The sequence below is a fragment of the Podarcis bocagei genome (assembly GCF_964188305.1).
Source record: "Podarcis bocagei genome assembly, chromosome: 6".
In the NCBI taxonomy this organism is placed as follows: Eukaryota; Metazoa; Chordata; class Lepidosauria; order Squamata; family Lacertidae; genus Podarcis; species Podarcis bocagei.
In genome coordinates, this window is record NC_138130.1 from 51,665,295 (window position 1) to 51,689,626 (window position 24,332).

The following is a 24,332-nucleotide window of genomic DNA, read 5'->3' on the forward strand; positions in this document are numbered from 1 at the left end:
GCCAAGTAACCTTTGGTACTCCGAATGCTCCGGGTGGTGGCGGCGGCGGCTCCACTTTTGTTTTGATACAGCGAACCAATAACACACCAACATTAGGGACGCATTGCAGAACCACTAATAAATCGGAATGATGTGCGGATGGTCCAGTACAGATCTGCCAGTAATTCGCCGGTCTTGAGGGACTATCAGGCGGGGCCAGAGCAGCCAACTCCTAGGGGCTGACGTCCCTTCGGCCAGCCCCCTAAAATATTCGTGGGGGCTGGGCTCCCCCCCAAAAAAGCTGATGAGCATTGCCATTCAAATGATGTGCGCGTGCTGTGTCTTGTGATCGATTTTGCGGGGCGGGGCTTACCTGCCCCCCCCCCCAATATTTTATTCAAGTTGGCACTCCTTTTCTGGAGGCGAAGGAGTCTGAACCTGGGCGCTACACCCCTTCCCACACTCTCGTTTTCCATCTAAAGAGCGGGAGCCGTGCAAATGTCTCCAGAGGCGGTGCGGAGCCGTCTCTCCTTCCCGCGGGGAAGCTGCCTTCCACCCCCAGCGCGCAACTCTTGCAGCCGCCCAGGCTGCCCCGCTGCTGCTGCTGCCTCCCCCGCGTTTTCGCCTCGCAGTTTGGCGAAGGCCGGAAGTGACGTCAGGGCCTGGCGAATGAGCACACCTTGAGTCACCTGGGGAAAGGAGACGGCGCCGCCAGATGGGAGGGCGCTCAGTCCGCGAAGGGAGGCCGTGCAGTTCAGGTGTGTCTCGCGCGGGGGGGCGAGTCGTCCGGCTGTCACACTGGGGGAAGAATCCGGGGGCCGCATGGAGAAGGAGGGCCGCTCGGCGTGGCCCATGGGGCTGCTGAAAACCTTCGACGCCAGCGAGTTCGGCAGCTGGGAGAAGATCGGCTCGGGAGGCTTTGGGCAGGTTTACAAAGTCCGCCACGTCCACTGGAAGACCTGGCTCGCCATCAAGTGCTCGCCCAGCCTGCATGTGGATGAGAAGTAAGGGCCCGTCGGAGCGCCGGGCTGGGCGTCGGGGAGGAGGAGGGAGCGCCGGGCGCCCGGTTGGACTTCCCCGACCGAGGCTCGCTTGGCAGCGGAGCAGCCTGAACCCCTGAGCTGGGTTCAGGCTGCTCGTGGGGGGGGGGTGTCTTGTCAACTAGCAGTGGCGCGATTTTATATTTTGGCGTTGTTTTGCAAGTGCAGTCCGGAATACGCGCGACGGGCGCCTTGGCGAAGCCTTCGAAGGGCTGCCCGGGCTGCGTTGTGACCTTTGGAGCGGTTCCCTTGGTTTCCAGAGGTGGACGGTCCCGTTGCCCTCGAGACTGCCGCGCGGAGTCGTGCAGGTGTCGAGCCACCAGGGACCGAGAGAGCCCGATCTGCTGATCTTACTTCGGAGGAGACACGCTCAGGGTGGCGCTGCGAGTCGCAGACGGCAAACCTGCTTGCACCCGCACCCCGCCCCTTGGTAACTTCCCACGCTGAGCCCAGCTGCAGTTCTGGGCTGCTGCTAGCTAGGAAGGGATTCCCCGTTTGGTCAAAGGCACGTTTTAGACAGGTCTGCTGCTGGGTTTGAGAACTTAATATACAGTGGTGTTTTGTTTTGAAAATCCGCTTTGGTTGAGATGTTCGCATTTTCGTTTCCTGTTGCATAGTTCGGGGTCCGGGGCAGCGCGTAAGAATGTGCTCGTAATTTGCAGTTTCAAAGACGGCGCTGCTTTCCTACGCGAGGCTTCGCCTTATGCAAGGAATTTGTCCTGATTGTGTCATCGACTTCTTAAGGAAGTCTGGTAGTTACAAAGCCTATCTCTTGTGCTGCTCGGATGGCATAGAGAGGAAGCTAGGACGAAAAAAACCAAACCCGTTTTATTTCCCTCCTTTGGCTGGTTTGCTTCGAACAGCCTAGGAAAGGTGCAGAGTTAATTTCAGTTTGCTGAGCCGCCTGGAGGAAGGAAAGGGATAGGAAAAAGAGAGATAGGAAAAGACTGGTGTGCATTAAAAATCCCATGTGTGCTTTCCAACTAAGACCTACTCCGAGTAGACCCATTGAAGTCAGTGTTTCTACTCGGAGGGCGATTTGGCAGGCTGCCACGCCATCGTTCCACTTAAAGGGCCTTTTGGCGAAACACTTCGGCTCCATGAAAGCGAAGCAGAAACACTTTGAAAGGGGCACCGTCCGCTTCCCACGGTCCTGTCCCGTCCCAACATCTGCAGCTCCGGTTCGCTCGCTGCCTCCGGTTGTTTGCTCCTCGCTTGTGAAACGATTATTTTCATTATACGCCGCCGCGCATGCAATACGTTTGCTTACAAAGGGCGCTTTTGCACCGCGAGGCCAATTTGCCTGCAGATTTGCGGTAATGGCCCCTTTGTAATGCACTCGCTTAATGAAAGGGAGGCTGCATTTATAAGCAAAACGCGTTGGCAACAGTACGGGACGCTGGGAGCGATCGGCTTGTCGCTGCCTGCAAAGGTGTGCTTCGTTCGGTGGAAGGGACTGGCTGTTCTGCAAGGAGGGTGGCGTGCAACGGAAGCGGTGGAGGAGAAGGGAGAGGTTTTCTGGGCCTTGGTTTGGCTTGGCATTGTGTCGGTGGGCTTGGGAAAGGCTGATCTTGAAGGAAAGGTTAGCAACAACTGGTTGGACCCAGACTAAAAAGTTTTGTTGCACTTGGACCCCACAGAAATGAGTGTGAAAGTTACTCATGGTGACTAGTAACTTCCCATTAATTTCAGTGGAGCTAACTTACAGTGTTGCAAGGTCAGTGCTCCTCATGCGTGCAAGTTTTTTGCATGGACCACATGACATTGTTGGCAGAAAAATTGCCTTTTTTAAAAATAGAGAGATTTACCATTTCTGGGGGAAATTGGATATTTATTTATTAAATGTATTTCTCACCCTTCTTCCCAAAGGATTAAACAAAAATCTTGTTGCCAGTTGACTGCTTGCAAGATCTAAACAACCCATTTGCAAATTAAGTCTTAATCCAGCCTAAATTTCTTGCTGAAGGGGTCACTTGCTGCTTCACACATGAGACTACGTTGCAAAATGCAGCATGCTTTGGTCCTAAATGTCTTCGAAAGCAACTCCTATTGGGGTTTGTTTTGCTTCCATGTAATGTTGGGCTGCCAGATAGCCTTGTGTTGCATCGTTTTATCCCAGAAATCACCAGCAAAAGTCCTGAGCCATTTAGAAATTGTCAATTCTGGAAATTAAAAGTATAGCATTATTCATATCTCCTCAGAAGCAAGTTGTCACTGTGCTTGGTGGACTTCCTCAGTGGTAACCATAGTTCTGTGGGACAACACACTTGTTTTGCATAGAGAAGGTCCCAGGTTGTTTCACTCCCTGGCACCTTAGGATCAGGTAGCAAGGTGATGGGAAGATGTGGGAAGAACCCTGGAGACCTGATGATAGTTAGAGCCAGGTGGACAAATAATCTGACCTGGTATAAGGCTTCAGTGTAATACCCTGAGCTGTTTTTAGCAACAGATCACAAATATTTGGCTTCTGATCTGAGAACCTGTGAAGTTTTCTTTTTAATTTTGGGATTCTACCCCCAAGCATAGCTCATTCTCTTGGGGCAACTTTGTAGGCATCAAAAATATGAAACCGATCGCTATCTTCACATTTATTTGCAGTGCTAAAGTCTGCTGAACAAAGCTTTAACAAACCTGTAAAAGTCATCCCTCATTTGATGTATAGTTGATGGATGTATATATTGCTTTCGCTCTACATGAACTCTAAATCACACTGCAGGTTCCCCGCAGTTTGCAACATCTCACAGGTGCATGAATGATCAGAGTGATGTGTATAGAGTGCCCTAAATGTGTTGTACAGTAGTCATATTTTTATATTTATCCTAATTTTCAGAGCTTGTGTAGTTCATGGAAAAACAAACATCAGAGGGAAATAGTAAACACTCTAGAGTGCATACAGCATTGAAATTGTATTGCAGGACCAACTTGTCTGCAAAAACTGGTTTCAAAAATCTCTCACCGCTTTTGAAAACTTGGGCTTATATATGTGAATATGTCAACTTAGCTACACTCAGACATCACTTTAAACTGCTACAATGGAATTTGATTGCTAAGTTGTCAGTGCTTATTGCAAAATGTTCCACGCACTTGGTACTCACTATTCAGTCATGATTTTTGAGCAATACCTAGACTAAAGTATTTGACCCACTACTACTGGAGGTCAGGGAAAAGCACTTTTGGTATAAGACCTAGCCACTGTAATTTAAATGCTTTTCATATGTTAAAAATATTGATTCTGACACAACACTGCTAACAGCAAAGTATTGAAAAAGGAACCACTGGGGCGATCTAGCCCAGTTCTCTGTCTGCCCATCTACTCACCTGTTCCCACAGGTCAAGCTGTAGAACTCATACCATAGCGTGCAACAAGTTGAAAGACCATAGCTTCAAATGCCAAGCCCTTTATTTTGGGGAAGGGCACATTCTCCCATCCTGATTTAGAGAAAAAAAACTATTTGATCTCAAGTGCAATGATCTCTGTTGGCAGAAACCATATCCTGGCCTAAGACAAGTAGCTCCACAGAATCATGGGGTTCCTTGAGAGTATCCATAAGACAAATTGCCCAAAATCCAGTTGCCCACTATTATTGATAATTCATTGCAGTGTGTTGCCAGGTTGTACATAACAGATCTTGCTGCTGCCCGGCTTATCCTTGGAGTGTTCCTGAAAGCACATCCCTGATTCTCTGCTGTTTTGCAAGAGGCCCACAGCAGGTAGATGAATGTGGAAAGTTTGAACACTGCTGTGTAAGTCACTCACACTGGGTATACAAGTTCACAGAAAAAGGAAGGCCAGGACAAAAAATAATTTGAGAGCTGTGTGTACGTAGACAGACAGGGAAACTTTCCTGATCCTTCTGTGCCCCAACTGGCGATCTGGAATACAAAGCCGTTTGTCAACTCATTCATCTCTACTTGGAATCGAGTAGATTCCAACAACTCTTCCATGAGACTACTGCAAAAAGTCATGCTTTTAAAAGTAGAAATGTCTGTAAGCAAAAACCATCTCATGGAATCCGACCCATAAGCGTGAGCACTTTCTAGCCATTGAAGAGCTGTGCTATTCACTGGCATATGTGATAAGCATCTGTTAATAATGGGGGTTTTATGAGTGGAATAGTCTCCCTCAGTAGATGGTGGACTCTCATTCTTTGGAGGTTTTTAAGCAGAGGTTGGGTGGCCATCTGTCATGGATGCTTTAGTTGAGATTCCTGCATTGCAGGGGGTTGGACTAGATGACCCTTGTGGACCCTTCCAACTCTATGATGGACTTCTAGTGGGAGGTAACAACAGGAGTGTTCTACCAGTGTTAGTTTTGTTGAAGACTTAGTTCGGCTGCTTTTATTTCGATGGAGGCGAAAATGTTTAAAAATACCATTCCTGAAATATCTCTGGGAAAAGTGCAAGTGGGCATAGAGATATATAAAATGGGCACCTTTTTGTGAGGCAAGAAATGTGCATGCTCTCAAATAGGCTGTAGCTCTCCACCATTATTTTTAATTTTTTCCTCTTCCTGAATCTCTTCTTAATATTTCTGTATATATTTCTGGGCTTGCAGTGTTCTTCTCTGTGGAGCAAATCATCTGGCCCTTAAATTCCTCTGTGTGTGTGTCTGTGTTCGTGTTCCAGTGGTGAAGATTGCTAGCTGAAGGATTTGAGAGTCCTGTTCCTAGTTGTTTGGAGATGGTCCATATTGGGAACCTCTGGCCGAGGGACCAAATGTCAAGCCCTAGGCCAAACCCTCTTGTTAGGACCAACCCTTCATTGACCTTGCTCTGCACCCTTCTTGTGTGCTTCTGTCTGTTCAAGGAATATGTTCTTGAACTGTGATAATGTTTCTTGCTTGCCTGGATGACGAAATTGTGATGGTGTGTGTATGTGTATATATACTGTTGGCAGGCTGGAATGTAGCCTACTATACAAAGGTTAGTGCCACATCCTTTAGCTTGGCCACTTCTGCCCCAGCCACACCAAGTACTGGCACGTGGCCCCTGGAAAATTCATCAGAAAGGACTGTGGCCCTCAAGCTAAGAAGGTTTCCCCTTCCAGTCTATAGTGAAAAAGCGCATTATGGTCTCTCATTATGTAAAAAAAAAGCGTTAGACAGTAATGTGAAGGAAAGTTCTGGCTAACTTGTCCTTTTGAATCATGACTCCTGTTGCAATAGTGCCAGTACCTGTTTGCCCGTACAGCTTAGAGGGACAATGAATATTTTTGTTTCTAAAAAATGCCTCGCTGTAGGAAGTAAGCTGATCTCAGATTTGGAAAGAACAGTGTGTGATTCAGTAATGAATAAACCATGATGCTAAAAACTTTATCTAGGTAAGTGAAGGATTAGAAGATTCTTCCCCACCCCCCTGCCTAGCTGGGCAGGACTGCAATACGTTGCAAAAAGAATTAGAAGCTGGTTACCTTACTGCCTCAAGAGCTGCTTGTAAAGGCTACTTTGAAGTGGGGTCTTGGATGGCTCTGGCCACGATCACCTTGCTCCTTCATAACTGTATGCAATAATGGTGACTAAATATAGTTGCTAAACCTGTTGTGTATAACTAATGACCTTTGCCATACTTCAAGCAGAAAGAAGCGAAGGACACCTCCAACCGGGTGTCTGCGGTGCTTCTTGCCTACAGTGTTCTGGGTGGGCCTACTGTAGTGTTGATGATGGTAATGATGGGGTTTAACCACTTTGGGCAGGCTACTGGTAAGAACTTCATGCTCACTGAGTTAAACGTCATGCACTCTTGGCTGGGAGCAGTTCCCAGCACATTACAGGCCCTACCTCAATCAGGGCATGTGTTGGCTTGTGCTGCTAAGCTTTGCCCGTTGCAGCTCCAGAGGTCAAAGTAGGCAGCAGGCACCAAAGCAGGAAGTGCTTTGGGTGCTTTCTTTTGAAGTGCAAACAAATGAAATGGCATGCAAGCAGGATCTTCTCTTTAGGCCCATTGTGATATTAGAAAAACACAAAGGCCTATGCCTGGGGAGGGGAGCGGAGAAAGGCTGGGTTATAATGGAGGGATAGTTTCCTGATGGCCTATCTGTGTCATGGTATCAAACCCTTTGTATTGAGGTATAACCATGTTGCAACTAGATTAATTTGTATGGTTGATAATTCTTCTCTAAGTGAGTCTTTGGATACTGTTCTTTTCTTTTCTTTGTGCAACTTGTCATGGATTTACAACTGGGGGTTCCACTTAATGTGATTTGATTTCCATGGATGATGTTTGTGTGCCAGTGTCTACAGGTTCTCATCCTTTCTTTGTGTGGGTCTTCTTTTCATCTCTCCGAAGGTCACTGCCTAAGAATGGAGGAGAGAGACATAATTGTTGACTCTTGTTTGTGTGTGTTTGTTATGAACTAGAGATTGCTTCTCTATAGTAGGGAGAGTTTTTCATACAGTAAACGCCACATAGCATGACTAATGATGAACGGCATCTCAGACAGATGAGTGTTGAGGCGGACAGGGTGTAGAGCAGAGCTGTATCTGAAATCCTCTTCGAGCCCAGAAGGCAACTTGCTAGTTCAGGACAAAACAAGATCAGACCAAAGCCTCATCTAGTCCACCATCTTGTTCTCACGGTGACCAACCAAGTGAGCTTCCTTGGAGGGAGGAGATGTAGCCCACTAGTGGGTAAGATCACAGTATGTGCATGTTGTGGCTACCGTTCTAACTTCCTAAGTGTTCAGAAGTATCTCTGTATTTGTGTCTGGCCTATGCTGAAATTTATCATGACTTTCTCACCAAGGTCACTATTGGAATATTGTTGTCATCCCCAAACTATTTAGGCTGTGAGAGTTGTAGGCTGGAACTGGGAGCAAGACTACTTTTGGGGCAGTCTGTTTTTTTGGGGGGGGGTCTGAAAGAAAGCTAAAGCTATTATGCTTGAAATAAGGGCTTCAATTTTAATTTTCCCTGGGTGCAATTATTTTTAAATAAGCAATTCCCCCTCTTAAAAATAGATTCCTCGGAATTCTTAACATTGGAGAATGACTCCCATCCACAAAGTCTAAGACAATAAGATCACAGCATATAAACATCTGTGTGCTGTGTTTTTTTATATCAGATGAGCCAGGTTGCCATGGGCAACTAAGGTACAACTTTATTGCTTTTTAAAGCTAGATAATATCTAGGCAATTACAGTTCTGCATGGGACCTTTGAGAATTGGACACAGCACAGCAAAGTTGCTGCCTACTCCTTTCCACCAGCTGCTCTGCGTTATTATGTCACACCAGCTAGGTCCACTCAGAGCACTGCACTGGGGAGGGTGGTAAAATAGCAGCAGCAGAAGCATTGGGAAAGGGAGTGCTAAGATTTATCAAGGATTTCCCCTTGACATCATGTTGTAAAATTTAACTTGGTTAGTATCAGGAATGTGGCTTGCTGCAAATTTGGGTAGGAGCTGGGGATCTCTGGAAACAGCTCTTCTTTGAGAACAGACTGATGATGATGGTCAATCAGCTGCAAAGCACTTAGCCCTGCAAGCCTTCACAATGTCACAGGAAGCCACTTGGCTCCTTGTAAAAAGAAAAAAGAAAAGCAAAAGCAAAATTAAGCCCTAAAAGCTTTTACGGTGGGTTTTCTTTTTTAATGGCAGTAAATAGATTGAAACCTTTTCATTATGTGGCAAAATGCCTCACTTAAATGCAAGTTGGCAGAGATGTTATTTTCCAAAATTTCTCATTTCCATTTCTCCTTGTGCTGCTTTGTTCAATAAGTCAATCCCTATTTTCTGTCTTTGGTAAGATTGCTTCTCTGGAGCCCTTTTACCAATCCTTCTGCGGCCCTGCCGATATTGTGGACTCCCCAACTCCCTTCAGCCCCAGCCAGCATGGCCAGGGGTCAGGGATGATGGATGCTGCTGTCCCACAACATCTGATGGCTGCCCAGCTCCTCATCCCATGTATGTACCGTATATATGGTAGTATTCCTCCCCCTTTCCCCTTTGATCCAATTGCCTTTTGAGTCATAGTCACAGCAGAGTACAATCCACAAACTCAAATCTATTTTTGCTTTTATGCTTAATCATGGCTTAGATGTCACTATGACAGTCGTGCAGTATGTAAATAAAGTCTTTCACTTTCCATTTGCTGTGATGACTGAGTCTCAAATATTGAATGGGGTACTTTGTTTTTCTTCTTTTGAATTAAAAAGGAAACCAGGTTGTATCACTATTTATTGCAAGTCATCTTCTGTAACTTGAAGAAACAGATCCAAATAGATTTTCATATAAATATCCAGATCTTATAAGATTGTGCTCTGTCACCTATGGCCTTGCTGCTGGAACTGATACAGAACCAATACACAAGTATTTTTAATTGAAATTCTATCCTTAAGTAGAGGAGTATCCGTAATCACGGTTGTACACCTTGGTAGGATAAGACTGAAGGCTGAATCAGTACTCCTATCTGGCACTGCAGTTGCAAAGCCAAGAGGAGCTCAGCTTGGAGCCCACTTGAAGAAGAGGCGGAGAGTTATCTTTATGCCACAGTTCTCTTCTCCAAAGAGACACACTGATGTTAGAAGGATAATGCAGACAGAAAAAAGTATTATAAGCAGGAAACAGAAATGCATTTCATGTGCCTAAAAGTGAATGAGACACGAAGAGGAACAAACACCAAAGTATTTTACTTGAGAGGCAAATAAGGAAGGGAATACAGCTGAATGACAGACACTTTTCATTCAGTTATACCTAATAGAGAAAAGCATATTGTCTCCTCCTGTTCAAAATGTGTTTTCAAAACAATGAAATTAGGGAAGCCTTTGGGCAGTTTTTAGTACTTTAGAATTTGTGCCTCTCAGTACTTCAGGATATGCACAGGAGTCGTGTAAAACCCCCTCAAAACTAGCAGCAATTGCCAGGAGACAAGCAGAGTTGCTTGTCCCAAATGCAGATAACATACTGTATTCTTGCAGGTTGGGCTTGGGTCCTGTATTGGAATGTGCACAGGTATATAGATAAAGTTAATCTTTTTTTGCTGGAAAATTAAATAAGTGTAATTATTATTTTTGATAGACATCTCCAGGTTGAGTATTTTAATGTCCTGATCATTTGCATATATATATGCAGTATATATTTTACTGACTACTGTGGGATCATTATCTCCTCTCTTTGGAGTAATAATGAAGCATTTAACTGGCTTCTCTCAGGAAGTACATGCTAGAAACGTGTACTTTTAAAGCAGTGTTGCTTGCCTAGCAAGTTTTTATAATTGCAATTTTTAGAGTACAATCCTTTGGGTGTTATAATAAAGGAGATATCTATTTGAACAATGCAAAGGGAACAATAAAACTTTCTAAGAGGGAACGGGAGGGATGCAGAAGAAGTGAGGTGGCATACCTTAGGGGTTCCTTTAAAAGCTTTTCTGATTGATTACACATATTTAATGGATCACCTGATCTGCTGCCATGGATTTTGTCCGGCAGGTAGGCTGTGCACGTACTGAACCTTTAAAGCACATTCAAAATACATCCTTTCCCACAAATAATTCTGGGCTAGTTTACCCCTCACAGAGTTAGTTCCCAACAACCTTTAACAATCTACATTGCCCAGAATTCTTTGAGGGAGAGATTGTGTTTTGAACATGCTTTAACGCTAAAGTGTGTACACAGCTGTAGTCTTGCTGCTGATTGGGGGAAATCAAGTGGAAAAAAGTATTATCTATCCCCCATACAAAGTATGCGCAGGCTGATTTGGAGTGTGACTGTTTACAGCTACTTATGCATTATGCGAGATGCGGGTGGCGCTGTGGGTAAAACCTAAGTGCCTAGGACTTGCCGATCGTATGGTCGGCGGTTCGAATCCCCGCGGCGGGGTGAGCTCCCGTCTTTCGGTCCCAGCTCCTGCCCACCTAGCAGTTCGAAAGCACCCCTAAGTGCAAGTAGATAAATAGGTACCGCTTTATAGCGGGAAGGTAAACGGCGTTTCCGTGCGCTGCGCTGGTGCTGGTGCTGGCTCACCAGAGCAGCTTCGTCATGCTGGCCACGTGACCCGGAAGTGTCTTCGGACGGCGCTGGCTCCCGGCCTCTTAAGCGAGATGAGCACGCAACCCCAGAGTCGGTCACGACTGGCCCGTACGGGCAGGGGTACCTTTACCTTTACCTTTATGCATTAGAAAATTAGATCCATATTGAAGACTTCTTTCTTTTTCAATGGTAGGAGTTTTAAATTTGGAAAATAAATAACATTCCGTGAATATTGGCCCTCATGGAATTTGCTAGTCATTCAGCATTCTGGATAGTGAGAAAAGTGTTAATTCAGGAGAAATACTTTTAGCCGCATGGGCTGCTCCGTTAACTGCTTAATGTTAGTCTGAAAAACTAAGGGGAAATTAGAATTATGGAATTGGAAAGAAGCCATTTCACATTTTCAAAACCACCTTCACTCAGTGTGCAGACATTGGGATTGTTCATGCTGACCTCCTCAGATTCAGTGGGATATCTGAAAAAGGTTTCAGCACATTGATAGCTATATGCATATGGATCTTCAATGTGCTCAGTATCTTGCAGATAAAGCTGGACGAGTGCAAAGGTCCCTTCCAGATGTTTTGCTGAATGTGCAGAGGTGGTGGGGGGACATTATGAGGGCATCCGAAGAGAGCTAGATGTCTGTGTTACTCTAGACATTATCTCCTTGGGTGATAGGTTAAAGGTAAAGGGACCCCTGACCATTAGGTCCAGTCGTGGACAACTCTGGGGTTACGGCGCTCATCTTGCTTTATTGGCCAAGGGAGCTGCCATACAGCTTCCGGGTCATTTGGCCAGCATGACTAAGCCACTTCTGGTGAACCAGAGCAGTGCACGGAAATGCCGTTTACCTTCCCTCTGGAGCAGTACCTATTTATCTACTTGCATTTTGATGTGCTTTTGAACTGCTAGGTTGGCAGGAGCAGGGACCGAGCAATGGGAACTCACCCCGTCGCAGGGATTTGAACCACCAAACTTCTGATCAGCAAGCCCTAGCCTCTATGGTTTAACTCACAGTGCCACCCGCGTCCATTTTGGGTGATAGGTTAGGATTAGATATATTTCGGAATTTTAAGCCCATTAATTTTTAGCGTGTCTACTCTTACCACTTCGTTAGATACCTCCATTGTGTTAAGACTGAGATGAAAAGGTACAAAAGTGAGATAAGCATGTTTGTCCTTTATTATATTTAATCAAGGAGAATAGATACATATCACTGGGGATAATGGAACAGGACCTTGCCATTAAAAGCTTTTGACAAGCTGTGCCCTGTGCTTAGAACTTGAGCAATGTCAACCAAGTGAGTGCAGGTATCTTTCATCGTTGTTCAGTTATGCACATGTGGTGTCCTCTGACAGGTTAGTAGCCCTCAGTGTGATGAAAAAATTGAGAATATTTGATAGCTAATATTCTGACACCCTCTTCATGCACTCGGTGTGAATATGTGTAGTATAAAATTTGGAATGGAGGAAAAGCACGCACACAGGTCCTGCCACCAACATCCCTGCGCATGCTGGTTCCTCTTTCAGACTTTCCTTCATTGAGATGGAACATCTAAAGTAGAGCAGAAGTGTGTTCTCGTGAATCCCCTTAGATTCCTCTTTGTGACTGGTATCCCTATTAAGCAGGATTCCTGATCACAAGGATGATTCTAAGCAAGTTCAGCTTAGTGTGCTTAGGACCTCCCTTCAGACCTTTCCTCCTCAATGCAGTAAAATCCAAAATGAGGATATTTCAGGAGGGGGCTTGGGTGCATTGCCCCCCCTTTTTTGCCCCCACACATTCAGATGAACTCTTGAATAGGGCTACTGTACCTATCCAATTTAGAATGCTAGTTCATTCCCCTTTCTGTTTACTTGGCAAACAAGGCATAAAGCAGGGAAGAACTTTCTGAAACAAACCTCTGTTCATGCAGAAGTTGGAGGCCACTGGCTTTCTCTTGTCCACAGCAAAAATCTCCCTTTTCAAGTTCCTCTCCCATACAGAGCTTCCAAGATTTTTAGCAATGCAGTCCTCAAGGCAAATGTCATTTTATATGGAAATTATTGGTAAACTTTACCTTTCTTAGTTTCTGTCAAGTTCCTTCCTGCTTCTTTCCCCACCACTGGACTCAGAACTTCCTGGACTTTCCCCAGCCAAAAAAGTGTCAGTGGCTGGAGATGAGTATGTAGTATTCGCCACATGTCCTTTCCATGCTCACTGTTGAATCCAAGGGTCAGTCCATGGGATCTTCTTCCCCTGCTGCCATTCCCCTTTGCTGTAGCTACCTGTTTGCTCCCTCATTTGGAGATGACAAGTAAAGAAGCAGCTTGAGAACCAAGGATCAGGAATGTCCATATGCCTTCTGTCTCTCAGAGGTGGTCCAGATTGGGCCCAGAGGGGGAGTGTCAAGTAGATGGGCAACAGTGAGTAGCAGGAGAACTGCGGGTGGGGGCTTGAGAGCTTCTTTCCCAAGGGCTCCCTAAAATCAGGAACCAGCTTTCATTTAACATTGTGTGTAAATTTGCCTTTGACTTGATGGTGGCTTTTATTTTGCCTATTTGGTCTACAACCACCCACCCACTTTCACAAATTCCACCTCAGTCTTTGGAGATCTTCTGCAGTTTGTATCCCACGCTAGCTGGAGCTGGGTGAGTTATGTACGCTTAGGGGCAAGAGTTGGCTGCGCTGCTCACTCACTGACACTCCCTTCCTCCTTGTCATCTCAAAGCACCCTGGTGTTTCTCTTCAAAAGTAATTATCTTAAAAGATAGGTGCCTCAGGGCAGTAATAGCAGCCACACCAGATGCTGGAAAGAGACCCCACCATCTGTTCCCACACCCAGTCTGTAGTATTGAGGTGGGGAGGAGAACTTAAGAAGGGCCTCCAAGTCTCCTCTCCAAGGAGACTCCAACGCAACTCTCTAGTTTGAACCTCCTTGATGTGACTCATTGGTCCTGAAAGGCAACATTACTGCACCAGATTCTTACTTCTAGATATGGACTTGCTAGTTAATGACTGTATATTTAATTTGACTGGCTACCTAGCACTGATTTCACTTATTTTTCACCGTTCTCAAATGAAACTGTTTTCTAGGGCATCAGTATAAGTATCCCCTTCTGTCCCTATTTTAGGTAGGACTAGCCCTTTCCCCTTGTTATTATATGTATTGATGCCTTCACCAATTGGGTGCCTTCCAGCTGATGGCAGTTGTAGTCAAAAGCAGCTGGAGGGCACCCAGTTGTTGAAGTCTGGTGTACTGAATTCTTGAACAGTACTGGATTGTTCCTGCCCCATACAGTCGTTTTGGCTGACACAATGGCATCTGATGAATTAGGAGGATTTGGCCTCATGACATCTTTGGGGCCATTTAGCAAATACTATAGAAAACCTGAAAATACTAGGAGTCTTATGGACACTTTTGCTTTTGTATTTAGGTCACACATGAGTCTATTTTTATGTTGCTTTCAAGTAAGGTAAATGCAGTGACTTGAACAGACTTCTCATCTTGCTATGTGTAGCCATGTTCAAATTACATCAGCTTCATTGTGTTTCCTGTCAACAAAGACCATGATTGGATTCTGTTTATCATAGTGTTCTTAATCCTGGGCTGGATTCAATTTAGCTGCTGTTTGGGTGGGAAGCAACATCTCATACAACTGAGCTCTTCCCTCCCTCCCTCCCTCCCTCCCTCCTCTGCATGCCCCACCACTTAACCCTGCTCTTGAGGGTTGGGGAAAGCCCTAGAACATGTCTGGGGGCACATGGTGGGAAGAGAGAGACCTGTTGTGTGAGTGGACCTCATTCCTTGCATACACGCATCTTGTACTTTGTGCTACATTGAATTCTACTCTCTCCCTTGGTAGAAAGCTTGGTCCTAAACAGTGGAATAAAATGTCTTAAAATGGGAGCACTATCAGGCAATAGAACGAGCTAGTGTCTAACAGGGCCTGCAAACAGCACAATTTTTTTGTTGCAGTCCTTTACAAACTGTAAATTACACCTTTGCTTGAGTTTTTCCCCTGTTGCTCCTTCCTCTGCAGTCATGAGGTCTCTAAATAATTTCAAAACTATGGAATAGGGAGATTTGTATTGCTAGTCTAAAGTTTTGGGGCTGTTAGCTAGGCATCTGAATCTGGGAGTTTGTTCAGCGTAACTCTGTTTAGCCTTGAAAACTGCTAGATGACTTTGGGACAAGTTATGCATACTATCTTCTGCTAACCTACCCCATAGTTTACAGTGAGAATAAAATAGAATAACCTCCGTATATGCCATCCTGTGCTTCTTGGAAAAGGTTGGAATGAAAATGTGGATAATAAGTCTTAGATACTTGAGAGACCAAGAAGAATCTTTCTAGAGCAGACCAAAGAGACATCCTGTTCTCACAGTGCTTAATCACATGCCAATCTAAAATCTAGGGAGTAGAAGCCTAGGAGACTTCACTTCAGATTTGTGTTCTAACTTTTTCATCATAGTGCAGATAAAATTCAATACCGTGATGAATATTTTAAGTGCTTCACAAAGGTTGTAATAAGAGAAGTTTTATGATACTCTTATCTATTTAACCTTTTTGTGCTGCCTGGACAAAAGGATGATTATTTATGAGCCAAAATTATGTACATATTCTAGTTCTCTGTAACTACCTAAATGAGATTAGTAACTGTAAGACCAGCCTGCAGCTTTCATGTGAAACCCATTTACAAATGATTTTGACTTGATAAAATGTACACAACTTAGAAATTCCAGAGAAGTTAAATTTCAGCTCTGTAAAACACAGCAGCTGAGTTGCATATCATGGTAAGCCATGCATAATGGGGTGCTGTGAACAGGAGAATCACTCCCCCTTTGCTCTACCCCACTAGTCAGTGGGAGGAACAAACCACAATCCTTGGCTTAGCATCATAACCAAATCCATAGATCACAACTGGTAAGCAAGAACAAACCTTGGCTTCAGCTCTTGATTTGTTTGGACAACAACAAACCATGATCTCCAGTTCAGACATAATGCTGTGCCAAAGATTGTGAATACATTAATGGATACATAAAAATGTATGCACTAAATATTAGTAAAATGGAAGAATTTCCCATACAAGATTTGAAGCTAATAAATGGTTGAAATGCTATTGATAAATATAAACTAAAGTCCTGTACTTTACCCTTTTTTACCTAGGGAGCGTATGGAACTGTTGGAAGAAGCCAAGAAGATGGAAATGGCAAAATTTCGCTACATCCTTCCTGTCTATGGCATCTGTAAAGAGCCTGTGGGCTTGGTTATGGAGTACATGGAGACAGGATCACTGGAGAAGCTCCTGGCTGCAGAACCGCTGCCCTGGGACCTGCGCTTCCGAATCATCCATGAAACAGCTGTGGGCATGAACTTCCTCCATTGCATGTCCCCACCTCTGCTTCACCTGGATCTTAAACCAGCAAACATACTGCTTGATGGCCATTATCATGTCAAGGTATGTCCTAGGCCATTGCTATTTGACCCACAATTTTTTTGCCATCATCGTCACGATGAGACTGAAGGAGAGGTTTGTCTCAGGGCCTTCCAATGCAAATTCTTCTTTGATGTGCATGATGTGAAACTTGGTTGTGAGTTCAATGTCACATGTTATCCTTGCTTTATAGCAGGAGTGGGGAACCTGTGGCTTTCAAGATGTTGTTGGACTATAACTCCCATCCGTACAAGCCAGCATGGCCAGAGGTGATGCAAGTTGTTGTTCACCAACATCTGAAGGGCCAAAGGTTACCCAACCCCTGCTTTAAAAGTTTGTCACTGTTTGCTAAACACAGTTACAGCTTTTCCGTTGTTGTTTTTTAAAAAAGAGTACCGGGGAAGGAAAAAAGCAAGACATTGCAAAAGTGTTTTTTTATTTTTTAATCAACTTTCAAAAAATGCTATTGTGGTAGTGAGTAAATAGTGATTGTATAGACCAATCCCAATTCATGCCTGTAAGCAATCTTATGTTTATAATTGAAAGCTCTTTGTGTAAGAGGTTGTATGATAATGAGGGAAAATAAACAGGAAAACACGTTGGGGTGATACCCATGTTTTTCTCTGCATAGATGGATAGTTGCAGTGTGGTATTACAAACCAACATATTTCCTATATATAAAATACTTTCATGGAATATTTTAATGCAGGTGTGCACAAATAATCTTGAATTGTGGCATATAACAAACATCCTGTAGCTTATAACAAAGAGAGGTTAATTTGCCAAACGAGCTGCCCTGTTTAACTAACCATCGCTGTAAACAAGGAGCCTTGGTTCACATTTAAAACTAAGCCAATGTTCTTAGAAATAGAAAGGAAATTCTGCAGAAGCCCTTCTCCTTGCCATAAGAGCCTGATTACTTGCTCAGACTTGCTGAGGCTCATCTGCAGTCTACTAAAACAAGGATTACTATTAGAGCTGGAAATGGATTTCACTGTTTCTTTTTCAACTAATTAATTGTGAAAATTCTGTTCCTGTGTAATGTGCTTAGTATCTTGCTACTTGTGGTGTGAATGAGAACAGACAGATCTTTGTAAAAATAGCCTATGTTTGGTTTTGGAACATATTGATATGGTTCAGGAGGGAGTTGGTGTGTTCAGTGCTTGAAACAGCTCATTCATGTAGTGGGGAGCCATGGTTTCCCATTAATATCTGAACTGCACCCTAGATTTTTAGATAGTTGCACAGCATTAAAGTTACAGTGATGCCTGGATTACTTGGGGGCTGAGGAGTTTAGAGCTTGTTTCTGTTCCCAGTTCAAAACACCTTAATTTTCTAAAAATTCATCTTCTCAACCTTTGATGCTCCCCCAAAAAACCTAACGGTATGCTACACTGCCAGAATACAGGAAATTGCTTTGGTTACAGATATTATATATAAACATTATATTCAGTTATATTTACATATAAATATTCAATTATAACTGCATACTTATAATTGCCGGTTCCATGCAATAGATGTTTTAAGTCCTATGCATTTTTATGAAAGTAGCAGAATACCTTTCTTTACTTAGATATAAAAACAACAGAGCATCTCTTGGCACCTTAAGGACTAATAAATTAAGGTGCCACAAGGCTCTGTTGCACAAAACAAAACAAAAACCCACCGGACTACCCCCCCCCGGGAAATGGATTTAAACGTGTTTCTGATTTTATTTGTGAGGTTTGTGTTTAGAAGTTCTCATCCCAAAAACTGATTCTGGAGGGTTGGAGGAAACTCCATAGCATTTGGGGAATTTTTTTTTAGAAGGAAACATAAATAATGCCCTTCTCCAAAAGAAAACGCTCACAAGCAGAAGTGCCTTTTGAATCCAAGTTCAAAGCTCTCCAGTTGCATACTTATATCTGACAACTAAACACACAGAAGTCGTAGCAGCAGGGCTTACTTTTTAATCCAGCTTTATTACTCGATAGGCTATCCTTGGCTTAGAGTGCGGTGCAATAAAACTCCTTACCAATGACTTTTCTGTTCACTCCCCACTTGGCATCTTCCATAGTTGTGCTCTATAACCTTTGAAGCTGCTCTAGTTCCAGCCTTATGGTTAGATTGCGATCCAAGTTGTTGGAGTACTTCTAGTTGTGTGTTTGTTTAGCTTCTTTTTACAGTGCCTTTTATGTGCATGGCACTATATAAAGAACAGGTGTCATCAGTCCCTGCTCCAAAAAGGGCCTTTCAGTCTAATGTAGAATCAGGCAAGCAGCTGAGGAAGGGAGGAAATGGAGGCATGGGAAGAATGGTTTATTATTCCAATGGTGCATCCTTTAATTTAGTTACATTGAGGCATATCGACCATGGGGACGAGGGTGTGGCAAGTACAGAGGCAGGAGGTGAAAGGAAGCAGGAGGCAGTGAGTAGGACTGAGATTGGGAGACACGGAGGGGGCAGGTGCCATAATGTTCAAGGGTGTCTCTAGGGGTCTAAATATTCAGGGCACACACAGGACTCTTCAGAGCTTCTGGTAGTTGCTGGAGTTCTTGGGGGTGGAAGGAGCCATAGAGCAACCACCTGGGCCCACCCTAGCAATCCTGATTCGATTTTCTGAAAGCAGTTCTTGTAAGGGGTTATAACATTCCAGAATAGGGCTCCAGCCAAGACTATTTAACAGGCAAGAGCAGCTGAACGAGGAGTTCAGGTTAGCTGAAAATAGGTGTCCAAGCTGTGTTTTGCATGGAAATATGAGTGAGGAGACATAGCTTGCTGTAACCAAAGTGGCTTTTGTCTCTCTTCCATGGGGTTCAAAGAATGTGTGTTGCAAGTCAGTCACTCCCTGTAGCTGTTCACACATATCTCTGCAATAATTTTAATAGCCTGAGATCACATTATTTGTAAAAGGGATTTGATACTTGGTTTCATTTCTCCCTTTGCCAAATGTTATTACCTGGTTGTGTGGGTGGCTATTGCAGGATTCCCATAGAACTTTGATGTTTGCACCCAAAGTTGTACAAAGGGTGAAAGCAAGGCCCTCAAAATTTGGCTAATCTGTGCATGCCTATCCAAACTGGTATCCAGATTACTGGATGGAATACAAAATTCTAAGTACTACATTGCTGCATTTGGCTGTACTGCCTGCCACCCATAGGCATGTCAGAAGGTGTCTTGAATCTAATTAAAAGCCCTTCTTTTATGACTGTATTTTTGTGTGTGCTGCATGGTTCCCACTGATGTTAATAGGAGTTGTATGACTAAACGTCATGCTCAGTGTTAGAAACTTACTTCAAAGCATCTAATTTTAAACCCACAAGACTCCTTCCAGAACGCAGCTCTCTTGCCAAGGCTTTGAGAGCCCTTGAAGGCACAACTCAGGTTGATTTAGTTGTCAGAGCATTCTGATATGCTCAAAGCTGCAGCTCTACTTCTTGTTGTGCTCTGATTATAATGATAACAATTTGGTTAAAACAGAGACTTGCAAGATGAGTTTGTGTTGTTTAGTGATTCATAATGCCAAAATTAGTCACTTTTGCACCTGGGTCCTCCAAAAATTTGTGTGCCATTGCATCTGGTCAGTAGATTTTTCCTCCGTAGTGGAAATCAAGTTATACAAAAGTTTAGACAATAAGCTCTTTTGTCACTCAGTGCGGGAGACATTGAGGGGGGGGGGTATCTAAAACATGAGCCTTTGGTAGTTTACCTTGCCCCGCTCCCCTTGGCTTGGCTGAAGTTTGAGCTGGGACTTCAGGAATCACTATAAAAGCTCTTGCTTCAAAAATATGTGAACTCAGGGTGTGTCTGGATATTTACATTCAAAGACAAATACGTTGAATCTTTCCCCACTTCCTTCTCCACCCTGTGCATCTAACTTCTTTGGAAACATCTTTGCTGTTGTTTCCCATTAGATTATTTTCTCCCCCCCCCCCACCCATACTGTCATTTCTCCTATCAGGCCAACTAACTTAACAACAACAACAACAACAACAACAACAACAGTGTAAGTGCTTTGCAGTGGTGTGTACTTATTAAACATTACTTGCCCTGAGCTTCAGGGTTGGCAAATTACAAATGAAAATAAAGTAATCTTTAACCAGAAGCAGTCGATAACCTTCAATTCCTTTCTCTTTCTTTCGTCTCCTGTTCTTCCCTCTGTTGCACATCATTTTGTTCCAAGTGCATAACTACAAAGATAAATCTCTCTTAAAGTGATCCTCATTGGTGCAACAGTCACCTAACTTATAAAGGCACTCCTTCTAAGTATTTCCCTAGGTTTGCAATGTCTTGCACTACATTCCTAATTAGCTAGAAAAAACCAAGTGTCTGAGGAGGTAGAATAATAAGGCCTCTGCTTAGCCTTGTGCAGAAAGGCTTCAAATGTGTGGAGCATTAACAGTTCTGTTTATAAGGCTGTTGAGTTTTGTGTCTCCTGCCAGCTCCCTCCCTTTGAATCTCCTAAGCAAAATCCTGGAAGAAAATCTATGGATTTATTTTGTTTTGACACTTAAACATAATTGGGTGTGTGTAAACTCTTAAGAAGTGCTTGCTGTTACTTGCTGATTCTTTCCATAGCCATCTGCCTGGTGCACACCAGTTATCGCTTTCATTTCTTTTTTGGAATGAAGAATCCTTTTTTTGTCACTCCCTGGGTATGCAAAGTTGCTGCAATTTCTACAGGCAAACTGTATCTCTTTAATAAAACTATTTCCTCGCATAACATTTAGCAGACATCAGCAAGTTTTCTTGCTTGGGAGGGACAAACAGTACTGATTTGTGAGGCTGAGAGTAAGCACTTAAGCCCAACTGTCTCCAATGCTCTAAACCACTGTGTTTGTGCAACCACACATGCAGAAATGATTTTGCAGACTACTCTAACTGGAACTCTCTCTTTTTTTTAACTTTATCAGATTTCAGACTTTGGATTAGCCAAGTGCAATGGCCTTTCACATTCACACGATCTCAGCATGGATGGGCTTTGTGGCACTATTGCATACCTGCCCCCAGAACGCATTAAAGAGAAGACCCGTTACTTTGATACTAAGCATGATGTCTACAGGTTTGTACTTTTCTTCTTCAGTGCATCTATTTCTCTCCAGTAATTGCTAGTTAACTCTGGTAGAATTAAACTCTCAGGAAATCCTTAGAACTGATATTTTGTTTAACCATTTTGTTACAATGGAATATCAACAAAACAGGACACAAAGGCCAAGTCTTCAAAACTCAGGAGATACCTAAGGGAGTCATTGTAGATTTAATGCAATGCACATGTCTCATGCCAGCCAACATTTTGATAAATCAACCTGTGTTTGAATTCCTTCTTGAACTGGCAAAACCAAGGTCACATCTGCAGATATTTCTTGATTCTTTAGGAAGCAGTGTTGGAACCCAGTTGATCATTTTCCAGACCTCCTAATTTTTTTGGGTGCCATCTGGGTCAAGCTGATCTGGGTTACACCTCAACATGCCAAGCCACTTGAGAGGCATTAAAAGCAAGGTTCATGCACTGTGTAACGAGTGCTGTTTCAGTGATCACGTTTCAATAATGTCCAGCCCAAAGGTGACATTGTCAGCAGGCTGTGGAGACGCAGTATTCAAGCACAGTGGGTGTGTAACATCTCTTTCTGTGCTCCAAAAGTGAAGTTGATCACCTGTAGATTCAGGACAAGGAATAGAAAGTAATTTTTGTACACAAGGCATAATTAGAACAGGGTTGTTCGGAAGTTGTTGGACTACAACTCCTAACATCCAAGCAGGCTAGGACTAATAGGACTTGTAGTCCAATAAATATCTGAATGACACCAGGATAGATCTTGGTCTGGTCTACAAAGACAATTCTTACGTTCTTTTGAGACCCATTCTCAATTCTAGCATACCTAATTTGTATTTGATGGCCTGGGATGATTAGCACTAGAAAGCCTAACAGTAACCAAGAAAGAGAGAGTGCATCCTATGATTTTTATAAAGTTAACATTAACTGATGTTTCTATTTGCAGCTTTTCCATTGTTATCTGGGGAGTTCTCACACAGAAAAAGCCCTTTTCAGGTAAGCAAATAAATACTTGTTTAATGGACCATATTTTAGATGAGCACATCAAACAAAAGTCTCATCAGGGTATGCCCACCTTCAGAATGCCCAAGCTTCATCACTGCCAATTATACATCTGCCAATTATACAACCTCAGCTATTATTTCTGCACTGAAAGCCAGACTGGAGACCATAGAGTGTCAGGCTTGATAAGGAACAAAGGGGTCATTGCATCTGCCCTCATATGAATAGATGGGGACATGTTGCATCCACCAGTGTCCTCTTAACAGTTAGCCAAGCTGCTCAGACCTCAACGTCATGTAAGTAAAGAGCAGGCAGTCTTTACTTTAACCTGAAGCAATGTATGTAGGGAGCCAGGCAACATACCTTCTGCCATTACCAGCTGATTCAGAGACCCTAACTTATGAGACCTTTGAGTCAGTTGAAATGCGTACCTCTCTCTTCTAGAAAGAGAACCCTAACAGGAAAGAGGACTCTGATTAAGGTGATCTGTGATATTGGTCAGAGGCTGCTTCAGTTCTCGGAGTAATCTTGATTTGTGCCTTTTCCTTTGCAGAAGAGAATAATATTCTACATATTATGGTGAAAGTAGTGAATGGCCACCGCCCAGAGTTGCCAGCTGTCTCCAGATCCAGACCTCATGCGTGTAACAGCTTGATCAAACTGATGCAAAAGTGCTGGCAAGACGATCCTAGCAAAAGGCCAACATTTCAAGGTAAACTTTTTACCGACTAGTTGGCAAACCCAGTGAGTCATTTCAGTGTTCGGGACTATACTAATCCCTGGTAGAGCTCCACCAAAATCTTGTAAAAATGATGAATGCAAAGTATACCCAACCCACTCTTTTGCGCAGGCAGCAGTATGGGGCACTTCCTCACTACAGGGAAGGGATTATACAAGAACTTGTCCAATCATGAAAGTGTTGATTTAGATGTCAAATGATCTGGCTAGCTCCCCAAGTTGCTGCCTAGGTTTAATGCTTTGATCCTTAAAATCCCAGGTAAAATGTTAGATATCTGTTTTTTCTTACTGTGTATTCCGTAGCATGAAAGAGGTGTCATGAAGAGTAAGTTAAGGTCATGTTTGATTAGCCTTAAAAAGCAGATTGAAGAATCAGCATAGTCTGAAATGTTACAGCAGATGATTGAAGGTGGTTTTACTGCCATATTGTAGTTTGTGCGGCTTCCTTATGTTTCAGTTAACTTTGTGGATAAGAGCCTTCTGCAATTTCTGCTATAGGAAGAGCCTTGCTGGATTTGGTTCAGCATTCTGTTTTCTTGAAGCTGTGTGTGTGTGTTTGCACAAAAGCATGCTGGGGTGGGGGTGCAAATCCTTCACTTGGCACAGCAACTAATCTTCTCTCCTGGTGACGGATTTGAACATGGCTCCATAACCTGCTATGTTGTGCAACTGGAATACTCTATTCCATCTCAGTAGGTTTTGTGGTGACATAATACAGTCTTTACAGGGCAGAAATTCTCCGCAGAGTTAATTGCTTACACAGAGGAAGTAAAGCACATAGGGGAAATATGTTGCTGTAGCAGTGGGAGTTTGGATCAACACCTTGATTCAAAAATTATGATAATGTTATATAGAGTGGTTGACCAAACTTCTAAGTAGGAAGCAATATCCTCTAGCAGCTGGATAGTTTAGTTTCGCTTATCTAAACTGGCCAGTTGTTGAGAAAGAGATTGTGGCATATGGGAAATATACACAGTCGCTGTAAATGATGCACATATTATTTGACCCATCTTCTACTAGTATAAATCTAATCTTTGGCCTTTGTTTTTGTTTTTAAGAAATTACTTCCGAAACAGAAGAACTTTGTGAAAAGCCAGAGACTGAAAACAAGGAATTGATAGTTCAGGAGGACACCAAGGATACTCGGACTTACCCCAAGGTATGT

At 43.5% G+C, this 24,332-nt stretch overlaps 1 protein-coding gene across 2 annotated transcripts in view; it reads left to right on the forward strand.

The window, feature by feature from the left end:
- The first annotated feature begins 621 nt into the window (after positions 1–621).
- Positions 622–24,332, forward strand: part of RIPK4 (receptor interacting serine/threonine kinase 4) — a 28,175-nt gene continuing 4,464 nt past the window's right edge. The window contains exons 1-6 of one of the 2 annotated variants that reach the window (XM_081197602.1): positions 622–737; positions 16,128–16,419; positions 21,288–21,436; positions 22,374–22,423; positions 22,983–23,141; positions 24,226–24,326. In XM_081197602.1, the coding sequence (XP_081053728.1) occupies positions 16,135–16,419; positions 21,288–21,436; positions 22,374–22,423; positions 22,983–23,141; positions 24,226–24,326 (744 nt within the window). In that variant the 5' untranslated portion in view covers positions 622–737; positions 16,128–16,134. The other variant, XM_081197601.1, reaches the window with a different exon arrangement.